The following is a 12,570-nucleotide window of genomic DNA, read 5'->3' as shown; positions in this document are numbered from 1 at the left end:
GGTTGTTTTTTTTTAAAAAGCGCTCAGTTTAAATGTTTCATTATGGGACAACAATACCGCGAGACCTGCAGCGAAACGAAGAAGAAAGAGTTTAGTTTGTGAGGAACTGAAGGAGACAGATTAAGGAAGACGGGAACAGAAAGCTGTGCAGCAGTGATTGTCCTTTTCTAGACAACTGAAGTAGAAGTGAGACTCTGAGGTTGTTGTTGTTTGGAAGTCTGGGACCTGAAAAAAAATCAATGGAGGTGAATCAGAACTTTTTTTTTTTCTGCCCAGTGCCTTGGAGTGCAGCAATTCTATTTCCCACCAAAAAAGAATACAAGCTACAAGGCTTTATTACCCTTCCCACAAAGTGACTTCCCAATCATTTCTCGCTGAAAATCTCCAAAGGCGGAAAAAAGGGAATAAAAAAATAATACACCTGAGAGACCTCTGTTACGGGGTGTGAACTCTGCCCCCGCAGGCTGCAGCACTTCACCAAACTGCCAGCACAAGTGGCTCTGCATGTTACACTACCTCAGAAAAAACAACATCCTGCTGTGCGTGTGGTTTTGATCTGCTGTAGCTTCAAATGAGCCGCACCGACTGATCAAGAGAGGGATGCTGTGTACGCGAGCGTCACAGCGTCTCTTTTCATTCCATGCAGAAATATAATAAATACATTCACACAGGAGCTCACTTTTCAAAATAATTGCCTGTCAAGCACGATCAGAGTATTTTTAGCGACTGTTTGCTGGTTTCTTCTACCCATTACTTTGAAATATGAGATAAATATACAGTACAGTCTTTTTTTTTTTTAAGTCCAGTCCTGTCAGAAGTGAGGATTGAACCACTTTGATCCCCCGGCTGTTTAACCAACCTGCCAGCCCGAGTCTCTCTATCCGCTCGTCTTTCATCCACTCTTCTTATTAAATTCATCTCTCAGTGAAAACGAATTAAAAACGCACAGTGATGGCTCCCTGTAAACCTGATTAGAGTAACGCTGTGAGGATAGGAAAGTGCCCATGTAAACACCTTTTATTTGATTAGCATAATCATGGTAAGGGTCATAATCAGGCTAAACATAACGAGATTAAATCAGCCAATTCTTCTGCTCAAACGTTTTTATCTGTGAGGACAGAAAACGTCTCACTCCTTTTGCCTTCTGCATTCTTTTAAAACTGTTTTATTTATTTTTTTAATGAGCTGTTTACAAAAAGTTGTGGTAAAAAAAATGACCATGGGTTTGTCAAATGGATTAGCCGGAATAACAGAAGACAGCTCAGAAGATTAATAGTCTAGCATCATGAAAGAGGCCACTTCTCATTTTTGTGATTTTGTTTTCAATCGTGTTATGTGAGAAGTTGTTTTTTCTGCAGTGCGCCTGTAAACTAAAAAAAAAAGCGATGTTCCTCCTCCCCTCTGCAGGAAGCACGATAACCCCCAACTACCTGGACAACTCCACATCCAACGTGGGACCCTGGTGCTCATGTGCAGCGAGCGGCAACCACAGGGAGCAGTGCAACGACTTCCTCCTGTTTTTCCACGACAATATCTGCCTGAGTGAGTAACAGCTGCAGGGTCACCTCTGGAACACACACTCGCAATAACACTCACTCTGAAGCGGGACACATGTGAGGAAAACAGCTTACACAAACTCTGTCTTCATTTAGAGCACGGTGGGGACCATCGAGGACAAAAACATATACTGCATTCTAAAACTGATAATATTTATGCTTCTATAAATATTAAAGATGTCCCGATACATGGTCAGCTGAATACGATACAAAAAACAAATGTCCTGTGAACTGTCCTTTATTTTACTTTTCAGGGAATAGATTGTGTCCTAAAGGTCACATATTATGCAAAATCCACTTCCCCATGTTCCTCTAACTCTAACATGTGTCTCTAGTCCGTCTACAAACCCCCCAATGATGAGAAAAGTCCATCCTCTCCGTCTTCTTCCTGCTCCACTTTTCAGAAAATGTGTCCTCAAACAGGCCGTTTGGAGATTTTCCCTTCATGACATCACAAAGGGCAGTAGCCCCTCCCCCAGGTGGGTGACACTCCCACAGCTAGGTGTTTGTTCTGCCCTCTGAGTCTGCCTTCTCACCGTAAACAATAGGACATGGAGCGAGAAAGCACCAAGTACACCAAAGTCCTTCCAGAGAGGGGGGCGTGGTCAGACACAGCTCATTTACATATTTAAAGGTACAGACACAGAAACAGCCTGTTCTAAGCAGGGCTGAAATAGAGGGGTTTATAGACATGATCAAATACAGGATCAGAGTGGATTTAGAACAAGAAACTTCACACACATGTTTTGAGGAGCTCTGAGAATTATTTAAACTTGTTGAAGAGGAGGAGGATATGTCACCTTTACAGTCTGTAGCTTCAGTTGAGTCATTAGTCAAAAGCATCATGCCATGACACCTGTCACTGATTTACACTATGGAGTGAATGGAAGAGGATGCTACAGGGCTTTGGATGTAATAAATTATCCCATTTAGAGATGTTTCATGTTTCTATTCTAACTGTTGGGTTTGGTTGTTACTCTAGGGTCCAGCCAAACAATCCATAATCCATCCGTCACTGTAACAAGTCATGGCTTCTGTCCCGTCCTTTAAAAAATAAAGAGTGACAAACTGACAGCAGAGTCCTGCCCATATTATGTTCCTGACATCCCCTCTCTAGACCACCACTTAGTCTCCATTTTTCAGTTTCCTCGGGGAAGACGTGAGTGACACAATAAACGCTGCACAGTCACTCCCTCTCCATCTGTTTACTTCAGACAATATTAATTTATGTCTTTGCACAAAATACGACTGGCAGACAAACAGCCCCCTGAGTGATGGCAGCAGCGACGGACCAGTGACATTAATGAAACACTACAGCTCGTGGCACGAACAAATGGATTACCACATTTAATAGCCGATTGTTTGGAATTATTCTGGGAAGTGTATCACTGCGGAAGAAAACGATTTACGATAATAGAGACAGCTAAAACGATCAAACAAAGACATCAGTGACTGATAAACTGCGGCTGGTGTTACAGAAGGATTATCCCTCCATCCTCGGAGACTTTTACCTTTTGTTGTAGCTTTTATTCAACAACAACAACACAGCCCGAGATGATAGGAGATCATCCCTCCGAATGAGTGATGGCACCACTGACATTAGAATGACATCGGTGACAAAGTAATACAGACTGTGGCTGCTGGAGTCAGAGGACACACACTGGAGTGTGTTGTTGGGTTATTATTTATTTGAACGATAGAAAAAGACAAGTTCTTCTAAAAGCTGTCAGCGTGAATGAAAAACACCGGAGACAGACCCAATGACAACCAGTGACGGTTCAAAGTGAAGTGCGGCTGCTGTCATGGGGGTGACACTTCAGAGTGTCTGTTTGGGAAGTTTATTCAAGGCTGTGTCTTAGTTCAGTGATTACTAAAACAACAAAGTGACGACTTTTCATCGGGAGGACATTCGCCCCAACGTCTACCAGAAACATTGGCGATATTAGCTCGCTCCTAGCGCACTGGAAAGAATCCCCTAGCAACATGCAATGCCGGGTACACAATACATAAAAAAAAAACTAAGCCTGATTCCCCCCTTCCGACAAAAATTAAATTGGACCAACCAGGTGTGATTTCTCCTAGACCGCTCCTTTTCACTTTATCTTTAAATGCTACATGGTGTCGATATTTGTCTTTGATGTTGAGGTCTCATAAGATGTTGGGGTTTTTTTGTATTAATATAGGTAAATGAGCAACTTTGGCACCTAGTGTTTAAAATGGGTACTGCAGTCCAAATTCAATAATTGTAGAGAGCTGTCTCCCCCCCCTCCTCTCTAGAGTCGATGCTCACTCAGGTCACCATGTGGTGGACTCTGAAGCTTCAGTGTTTATCCAGCTCTGCATGGGTCTGTAAACCTTTCTGTGTTCTAACCTCTCTCCATTTTTCAAAAGCATCTCCAATATTGATCCTAGTTTGAGCACGTTTCTGCTCGTGGAGCTTATTAGAAACATGCAGAGGCTTTTTAGGTCGGGTACAATCACTTCTATCTGAACCACTTCTCTTGACCCGCTTCCATCGCTGCAACACCTGTTGACCTGATAACTGCTCTCATATCTGACAAACAGAGGGGCGTCCAAAACGGCCGTGTGGGGGGTCGCCTTAAAACCAACTACCTTCTCTGGTCCAAACAAATCCAGAGCATTCAGGAGCAGAATCTAAAGTTAGAAGGAGGACATACTGACTCATACTTTTCTCATTGCCCTGCACCTCCATGATGTGCGTATAACCAGCCCAATTTTCCCAAGATTATCTTCTCACATTATCTCGTGGTGTGAGGGACATTAAGAGTGATTTTACCTCACCCGATCTACTCTGAAGAACGCCATAGCTTCGTTTTGGAAGACACAGAAAAATGAAGGCATCAGATTTGACTTTTGTTTTTTTATGATTGCCTGGAAACCACAGTTAGAAAAATCCAGAGACTGCAGAACAGTTCGAACCAAATGAATCACAACTTAAGAAGAAAGTAAAAAAATAAAATAAAATTTGGCAAACAACAAAACATTGAAAAGAGCAGAACACACGAATCCCTGGCAGAAGCCCACCACATAGCACTGGCAGATGAGGATAAATACTAATTAAAAGCCTATCTCTGGCTGTCTTTTCCAGGCCTTTGTGGAAATTTAGCTCATTAAACACATCAAAATTAAATAGCCTCTCCAGCTCCAGCTCATCGGGACAGCGGAATATTTCAGGGTTCATTCCAAAATGTTTCACACAACACCAACTTTCTCAAATGATCATCATTTTTTCAGAATAAAAATAAATGAGTTCACTTTTTACATCAGCTGAATCACACAGACCACTTTCTGATTTGACACGTTCATCATGGGTTTTTGTTGTAATGTTTGAATTTGGGGAGTTTCTGTTTTTTTTGTAACATTGACTTTTCAAAGCGATGGCTAAGTTTACGTCTGTGTTACTTTGCATCATTTCACTTGAGACAATGATGAGAAAGCTGTGTTGATATTTTCTCCCACCATACCTTATGAGCCAATCCATGTTCGGACGACTTGTGGCTCCTTTCCAGCATGTCATTCCCCACCATCTCTCTCTGCTTGATTTCATACTTATGTCCACTGTCCTGTCTCCAATGGGCGCATGAAAAGCCAAAATATCCAATGATCCAATCTCATAAAACCAACTGAAAACTAACTTATCAGAGCAAATGTTTCTGGATGACGTCATGTTCCTGGAAAGATGTAAAAAAAAAAAAAAAAAAACAGGTGGGTTCAGGTGAAGGTTTGAACTTACCATTCCTCATCTGTCTCTTCACCAAGAGCACTTCTGAAGAGAAGCTGAAAGCTTCCATTATCCTCATTTGTAAAATTCAATGAGTCGAGACCAGAAAGACGTATAGAAGCCGTGGAGTCTTTGGATAGAGATCAGGGAGGCAGTTTAATGGAGCCTAAAGGAGGCTGTGTGACAGCAGGCCTCTCACCCTGCCTGTAAGTGTGGCCATTTTGAAAACTGTTTTAAACCCTGCTGAGATGAGACGGCGCCAGACGACCCATCATGCAATCTAGTTTGCTTGAAGCATACCGAGCCATTCAGTGTTTCTGTGGAGGAAATCGGCCATGGAGAAGCCGATGGAAATACTATTAACACATAGATATAAATACACATCTGTGGCCTGAAAGATCAATACAGACACATAACGACCCCCCCAACCCAAGAACATCAGCATGCAAACTAATCAAACCAAGGAGATGAGAGCAGCAACATGAAACAACATGAACTGAGACTCTTTGTAGGATTCTTTTGTAGATGATTGAATTATCGGGGAGACAATCTACGGTTTCAAAGCTGTTTTCTACATCACTTTGAATCAGTGGTGTCGAGGGATGGGGATCAAAACACAGTTCTATTAACGCCTCGTTTTCCATTTACAGACGCTCTCCTTTGATTCAGCTGCCGGTGATGCTGTGGTTAACGCACCCAAACACTGTAGCAAGTCCTGTTAGTTACAAACAGTGATCCACTGGTAAAAGTCTGCAGGATGAAAGCTCGTTAGCTGACGAAAAGAGAAGGTAACATTATGGTGTGTTCAAGGTCCGGTCGGCAATGGTAAATATAACATAATCATGATGTGTTCAAATGTAACGTGGAGAAACTTGAATACATGCAGATGTTTGGAGGAGGAATATTTTTGTGTTTTCCCAGCAGTTTTTAAAAATGGAATTACAACCTGGTTAGCTTCCTAACACAGGGGGCGCTGCTAGCCTAGTGGTTATGACGCGCACCCCGTGTACAGAGGTTAAAGTCCTCATCGCAGTGGCTGAAAGTGAGTTTGAATCCGACATCCGCCCTTTGCTGCATGTCATCCCCGACACTCTCTCCTCCCAACGTTTCCTGTCTCTCTTCAGCTGTCCTATCCAATAAAACCCCCAAAAAATATCCATCCATTATCTACCCCCGGTTAGGGGTCGCTGTGGGCTGGAGGCGACCCCAGCTGTCAGTGGGCGATAGACGGGGTTACCCCTGAACTGGTCATCAGCCAATCACAGGGCTGACATCAAAGCAAATATTTAAGTGAAAATTAAATAATTCACGTCCTCAACAGTCTTTCCATCAAATAATAGAAAGTACCGACGGTGGTTTTGGTAAAAGACTGGGATTGTGAAGAAGTCTCAATAACGGTCTCAATCCTCATTCCTCCTAGTATCCGACATGCATCATTTAACGAGTTAAAGACTGAATAAAAAGCCTCTGTCCTCATATTAGTAGAATCTGGATGGCACATGAAATGAACATCATCCTATATGGAGGTGAACCTCCCAGTGTGGTCACATATGTTTTTTCCGGCAGCTTGATGGATGTCTTGTTTTTTTCCCCCGATTAAACTCCTCATGTGCATCCTGCCGCCTGGACTCACACACATGCCAGAGCGGCTCCTGTGTGCTGTTTACTGTAAGCTCCTTAGAGACCCAGAAAAACAAACCTCAGACTTTGACTGGCCTCATTTCCCTCTGTCTGAGCAAGAGAGAGAAAAAAATATATAGAAAAAAAGAGGCTGAAAATCGCTCCTGTCTTCTTCTGTCTGATAAAATGGCAGAAGCCAAACAGAGCATTCAGAACGTGATAATCAAGGATGAGCGCTGTTCTAATGGGAGAGGCGATTCATGGACCATCGACCTGCCCCGCCCCCGCTCTCATCTCAATTGGTCTCTGGTTGTATTTGGGGGGGGGAAGTGTGTGCAATGATTTGGCAAGAATAATTTGGATTCAAGCCAGTAATTGGAAAATGAATTCACCCTAAGAGAGCTCCACAATATTTTCTCCTTCCCCCCGTTTTCCTCGTGCAATCCATCAAACAGTGAATTAAGTTTTATTCATTTCGACTCAAGCTGAAAAACTCGTATTCTGCGATGGTTCTGTTTCAGAAGCAGACGGCAAAAGCACCAATTAAATAACTCCTTGTGGTCCTCTTTTGGCGCTTACATATTTTTATTTAAATTCGGAGTTGTTTTGCATGCAGGGTCCCCCCCCCGTGTGGTTCTGCAGGGGCCTGCTTCGCTGAGACAGGACTTCAGATGGCCTTTGATGACTTTGTAATTGAAGGTAATTTGGTTTCCTGCCTCAGAGCTAATGAGGTGGACAGAGGAAAAATAGTGGCATGGTAAGAATACAGTCATTTTCTGATAAAGGAGGAGGGGGGGAAAAAATGCGGGAAAAAAAGCGTTCTCTGGAGTGACCACGCTCAGGTTTTTTTTTAAAACAGCTGTCACCCCACCTTACCTCCTCATCACAGCCATAATAAGCACTCACTATGCAGAACAGCAGCCTCGAACTTCTTCGTTCTCTGAAAGCCGAGTGTGTCAGGGAAAAAAAAGAGAGGACAGATGGAGGTGAAGCTCATTTATTCCTACAATTATTACATTTTTTCTGTGAGTTGAATTGGTAGTGTATGAGAAGAGAAGCGAGGGTAGTATGTCAGGAAGGTTCGGGTGGGGGGGCGGGATGTCGCTGCACAGGATGTGCTCTGCAGAGTGACTCCAGGCAACCTATGAAGTCTGGAAGAGGAAAAGAAAAAAAAAAGGAGAGCCCTCAGGGGAGAAACTTAAAAGTCAAAGAGATGCGAGATGGCGGTGCTTAAACAGCCATGTCCAAACATTTACAAAGGAACTGTCACAACAGCTTACCACTGAAGATATCAATTGGCACTTCATCTCTGCGTGGCGGCGGGTGGTGAGGCGCAATGGCGAGCAGCTGCATTTGCACCCCTTGCTTCTCTCATCCTGCCGGGGGATCTCTAGTGCTAACTTCACACTCTGAGCACTACAGCACATTCTCCCACCTGTCCCACTGACGCTAATGGCCCACAGCGCTATTAGCTGCTCCACAGCCTTTCCTGCAAGGTGTTAAAGATTTATTTTTGGGCTTTTTGTGCCTTTAATTGAGAGACAGGACAGTGGATAGAGTCAGAAATCAGAATCAGAATGACATGCGGGAAAGGAGCCACAGGCTGGACTCGAACCCGGGAGCTTGGAAGACCACAGCCTCCATAAATGGGACGTGCACACAAACCACTGCGCCACCAGCGCCCCCTTTTCTGCAAGGTGTTAATATACAGACACCGTCAACCAGGCCTGATCTGCTGCCTTCAACTGTATGAAAACAGACGTCACCCTCTGGTCTGCTGACTAACTTTATGAAGCCATGAGTTTGGTATGTTGGCCGTTGTTTTGTCTTGTTTTGATTCAAAAGTGACTACCTTTAATCAAAGACTGTATGAAACATGGACGCAGTCTCAGTGAAGCTCCCATTGGTTTATTAAGAAAGGGTCTGAAGCCAAACGATGGAAGTCGCCATATTGGAAATCTCCACATAACTTTTGATTCGACCTAATGACAGGAAGTTGAAGTCAAGTTTAGTTGACTTAACACCTGGTGTGATGACGCTTTATGCCTCATGTTGACTGATCACTTATCAGGATAGAAAACCTCAAACTGTGACTGAGCAGGACTATCGCAGTGAGAAGGCAGAAGCGCTGTTCTCCTGAGTTTTTTTCCTCCAGTGTGTGATTTGTTTTCTTTGCACTTGGGAGTTGTAGCAAACGTATTATTGTAGCATACCTGCTTGCAGCTGTTGCAACCTGCTGCTTGTTTAACTGTCTGCATTCAACAGCATATGAATTAAGTTTTGAAAACAAAGATTTTTGCTGGTTGCAAAGAATTCCCTTCTCCTGTGGTTTTATCGATGACTTCATCAGCGACTGGTCAACATCAACTACTGAAAGAAATCTGAAGTCGGCAACACCTAGCACATGGATTTCTGCACCTACCTGTCATTTACATTTTTGCAAAACTTTAAGCTTCATAAATTGGTCACTTGAAACAAAATTCACCGCCACAAAATTGTCAGGAGAAGAGAATTCAGCTGTAGAAGCTATAGACGTAATGTGTACCAGGATTTATGAATGTGTGCTTCTGCTGTGTTGTTTAGCATTTTAACATGGGGCCTTATGGGGATTGACTCACTATTGGAGCCAGCCTCAAGTGGCCATTGCAGGAACTGCATTTTCTTGGCACGTCTGCGTCTGCATCATTGCTCCACTCTGGCGGTCACTGCTTGCTAATGACTCGTTGTTTAGGTGTGCAGCAGGTGAAGGATGAGGGGGAATCAAGGACACAGAGAGAGAGAGAGAGAGAGAGAGAGAGAGAACATAACACGGACTAACCTTGATAAATAAAGGTTAAAATAAAAAACAAAAAGATGACCTTACCCACCACCTCCTTCTACATCCAGTCACTGTGACTCCTCAATGCTCCAGTGGAGGGAGTTGAATCAAGGCCCTCTGCATCGATCGCTGCAGAATTTTATTTGCAAAGCGCCTCGGGAGGATGGATCAATTTGTTATGATCCTGTGAGAAATCAATGTTTGTGTGTCACACCCCGATACTCCACTGAAGACTTTTGAAATCCCATCACTATAACCACTGACTCGCTTCAAAATGTGAGGCGCTTTTTTTTTTTTTTTCTGCACAGAACAGATGGAATAATGGTGTGATTTTCATTCCCTAAGCACCCACATCCATCTCGCAGTCTAAGCCGGTGGATATTAATTGATGAATCTCTCATTCATGTCTTCATTTGAACATATTTTAATTGAAGTGACTTTCACGCTAACGTCATCAGCTGCAGAGTAGCCCATTAGCCGAATGAGAATGAATGCTTATAGAATTTTAATTCACCCCGTGATTATAACTCATTCTGGCTGTGGTGAATCGGAGAGCTTGATGTAATGTGGGTTCTTTGGGGGCACATGGGACCGTATAAATCCCCCAGACTGTGAATTATATATGGTTCAGAATGTACATATTAGAACATTTCTCGCAGCCACAGACCTACTTTCTGTAAGTGGAACATTTAATTATTCACCATCAAAGTTATATCACACCATTACAGACAAGTGAAAAATGAGACTCTGAGAGGCAGACGATGTTCTGAAGCCACTTTTAAAGAGTCCAATGTGACTTTTCTTTGGTGGAAATTGGAGTTACAATTGGAGCACCTTTTCTTTTTTTCTTTTTTTTTTACACCACCACCAAACTACAAAAAAAGGGGTGAAAAGAAGTATTTGTCCATCCAGAGAATTGAGGCTTGTTAAATGTGTATCTCTCCGACCTTGTGTTATACTCTAGTGTACGCGCTGACAGCAAAGAAGAAACGCTCACTTTTTCAGACCCTAGACATTGAAAAAACATCTGTTTATGTCCATGGGTTACATCCAAACTTGAACACCCGATCAGCCGGAGACAGATCTCTAAAGATTCACAATCCTGCAATCAGCGTTGTTAATGTACAACTGTTTCAACGACTATAACCAGGGGTGTGTAAAGATGGCCGCACACTAGACAATTTAACGGTGCATTCATGAGGTATCGGACACAAACAAGTTTCCGAGTTGTAAAATGCATATGAACTCCTGCTCAAGACGGAACAACAACTCGGAAACTCGGGGAAAAATTAGGTGCCCGACTTGACATCATAATCGTCTTCACATGGGGGGCAAACTATTGCACATCGACTAAAATATCGCTAAAATATTACTCACAACAGAGTTATGACCGCACTGAAGTCGGAAGAACGACTTCGTTATTGGAAACTTGGACCATCCGAGGAGCACCTGAATGCAGCATATGGCCCAATTTGCCCCCCAACAACGATCAGGGGGCGTGACCAAAGTCAGAGCCTCCCTGATCTTAAATCTGTTTGATTTTGACGCTTCCAGGTCGTCTCTTACACTGAGTCTAGGAACGCCAAAGCAAACAGATAAGCTTTTAAACTAGATTTAAACACGGGCAACATGGGTGCCAGCCTAACCTGGAGAGGCAAAAACTTGGCACTACATGCTGTAACAGTTCACCAAGTTCTTCTTAAAGATGAAAGATGTCATCGTCGTGTTCTGTTCTGTGGTTGTGTTCATGTTAAGTTGAGGAAAGTTCAGGTTTGTTGTTTGATTAAAACCTTTAAATACTAAATGTAGTGAGTTGATGAATTGTTGCCGTGGAAACAGTGATTAGTGCAGCTCTAGTTTAAAGTCGTTAGTCTTTGTTTCATGATTTTTTAATATAACAATATGTTTAATTAGTCCTGATTTATTCAAAACAGGACTTTTACGTTGTAGCTGCTTCTAGTGGAACTGAGTGAGTAATTTATACTCAGATGGATCATTTCATCTAAAACAATGTTTCATTATTTTATTTATTACAAAAAACTCTCTCTGCACATGTTTGATTACTTTAACTTTAGCTGTCATTAAAGGCTTTAAATGTGATTTTTCACTCTTAAATATAAATCAAGTATATCCTCTGAAAATAACTCTGTGAGTCATGACTGTCTACAATGGGTGTAACACCCGAGTCCCACTGTCTGTGATGTTTTCAGAGTTTTCAGAGTCCTATCTTCAGTTTGTTTACATCGCCAGGACGGCCGGCTGACTCCTCCCCTCGCGTATAAAAGTTGTTTAATTGAGGGACTAGAGAAAAGAAGAATAACATACTGTACTCACTGCTTAACTGTGTTTCTAGATCACGCTCATTTCAGGTAAATTTACATGCAGTGTGAAGATACGAGCATAATAAAGATCGCTAGCATTAGCATGCTAACACAACAATGCAGCGAGAGTTGTTTTGGTTTCATGCTGGTGCTCAAGGGCGACATCTGCTGGATCAAAAAATCACATATAAAGCCTTTAAAGGAGATCTATTCTGCTGATCCATTTTTAAATACATACATATATTGTAACACTGTTGGATGTCCATACTAAACCCTGCAACACATAAAGAAAGTACACGCTTAAGGTTTCCCTTTTCAGGTTAGAAGGTTTCCAACCTTTTCTTCTTTTGGCATTGGCTATGGTCCACAGTAGTCTGTGTTCACTATATTTCAATATACAATATATTTTTGCATGGATCAATAAATAAAAATTCCATGCGACCCCAGATGGGGCCGGGACCCAAAGGTTGGGAAAGCCCGAGTTAGAGTGTAGGTCATTAAGATGGTTCTGTT

The 12,570-nt window shown here is 42.6% G+C and overlaps 1 protein-coding gene across 1 annotated transcript in view; it reads left to right on the top strand.

Annotated features, from left to right (window-relative positions):
* The window catches only part of gfra4a (GDNF family receptor alpha 4a), a 170,432-nt gene that overhangs the window by 143,749 nt on the left and 14,113 nt on the right, over window positions 1-12,570 (top strand). The window contains exon 6 of the mRNA XM_061062780.1: window positions 1,408-1,542. Within this exon, the coding sequence (XP_060918763.1) occupies window positions 1,408-1,542 (135 nt within the window). The remainder of the gene's footprint in view (window positions 1-1,407; window positions 1,543-12,570) is intronic.

Source organism: Labrus mixtus, chromosome 18, assembly GCF_963584025.1.
Source record: "Labrus mixtus chromosome 18, fLabMix1.1, whole genome shotgun sequence".
NCBI classification, from domain to species: domain Eukaryota; kingdom Metazoa; phylum Chordata; class Actinopteri; order Labriformes; family Labridae; genus Labrus; species Labrus mixtus.
The sequence above is the reverse complement of the archived record's forward strand: the minus strand, read 5'-3'. Positions and strand labels throughout refer to the sequence as shown.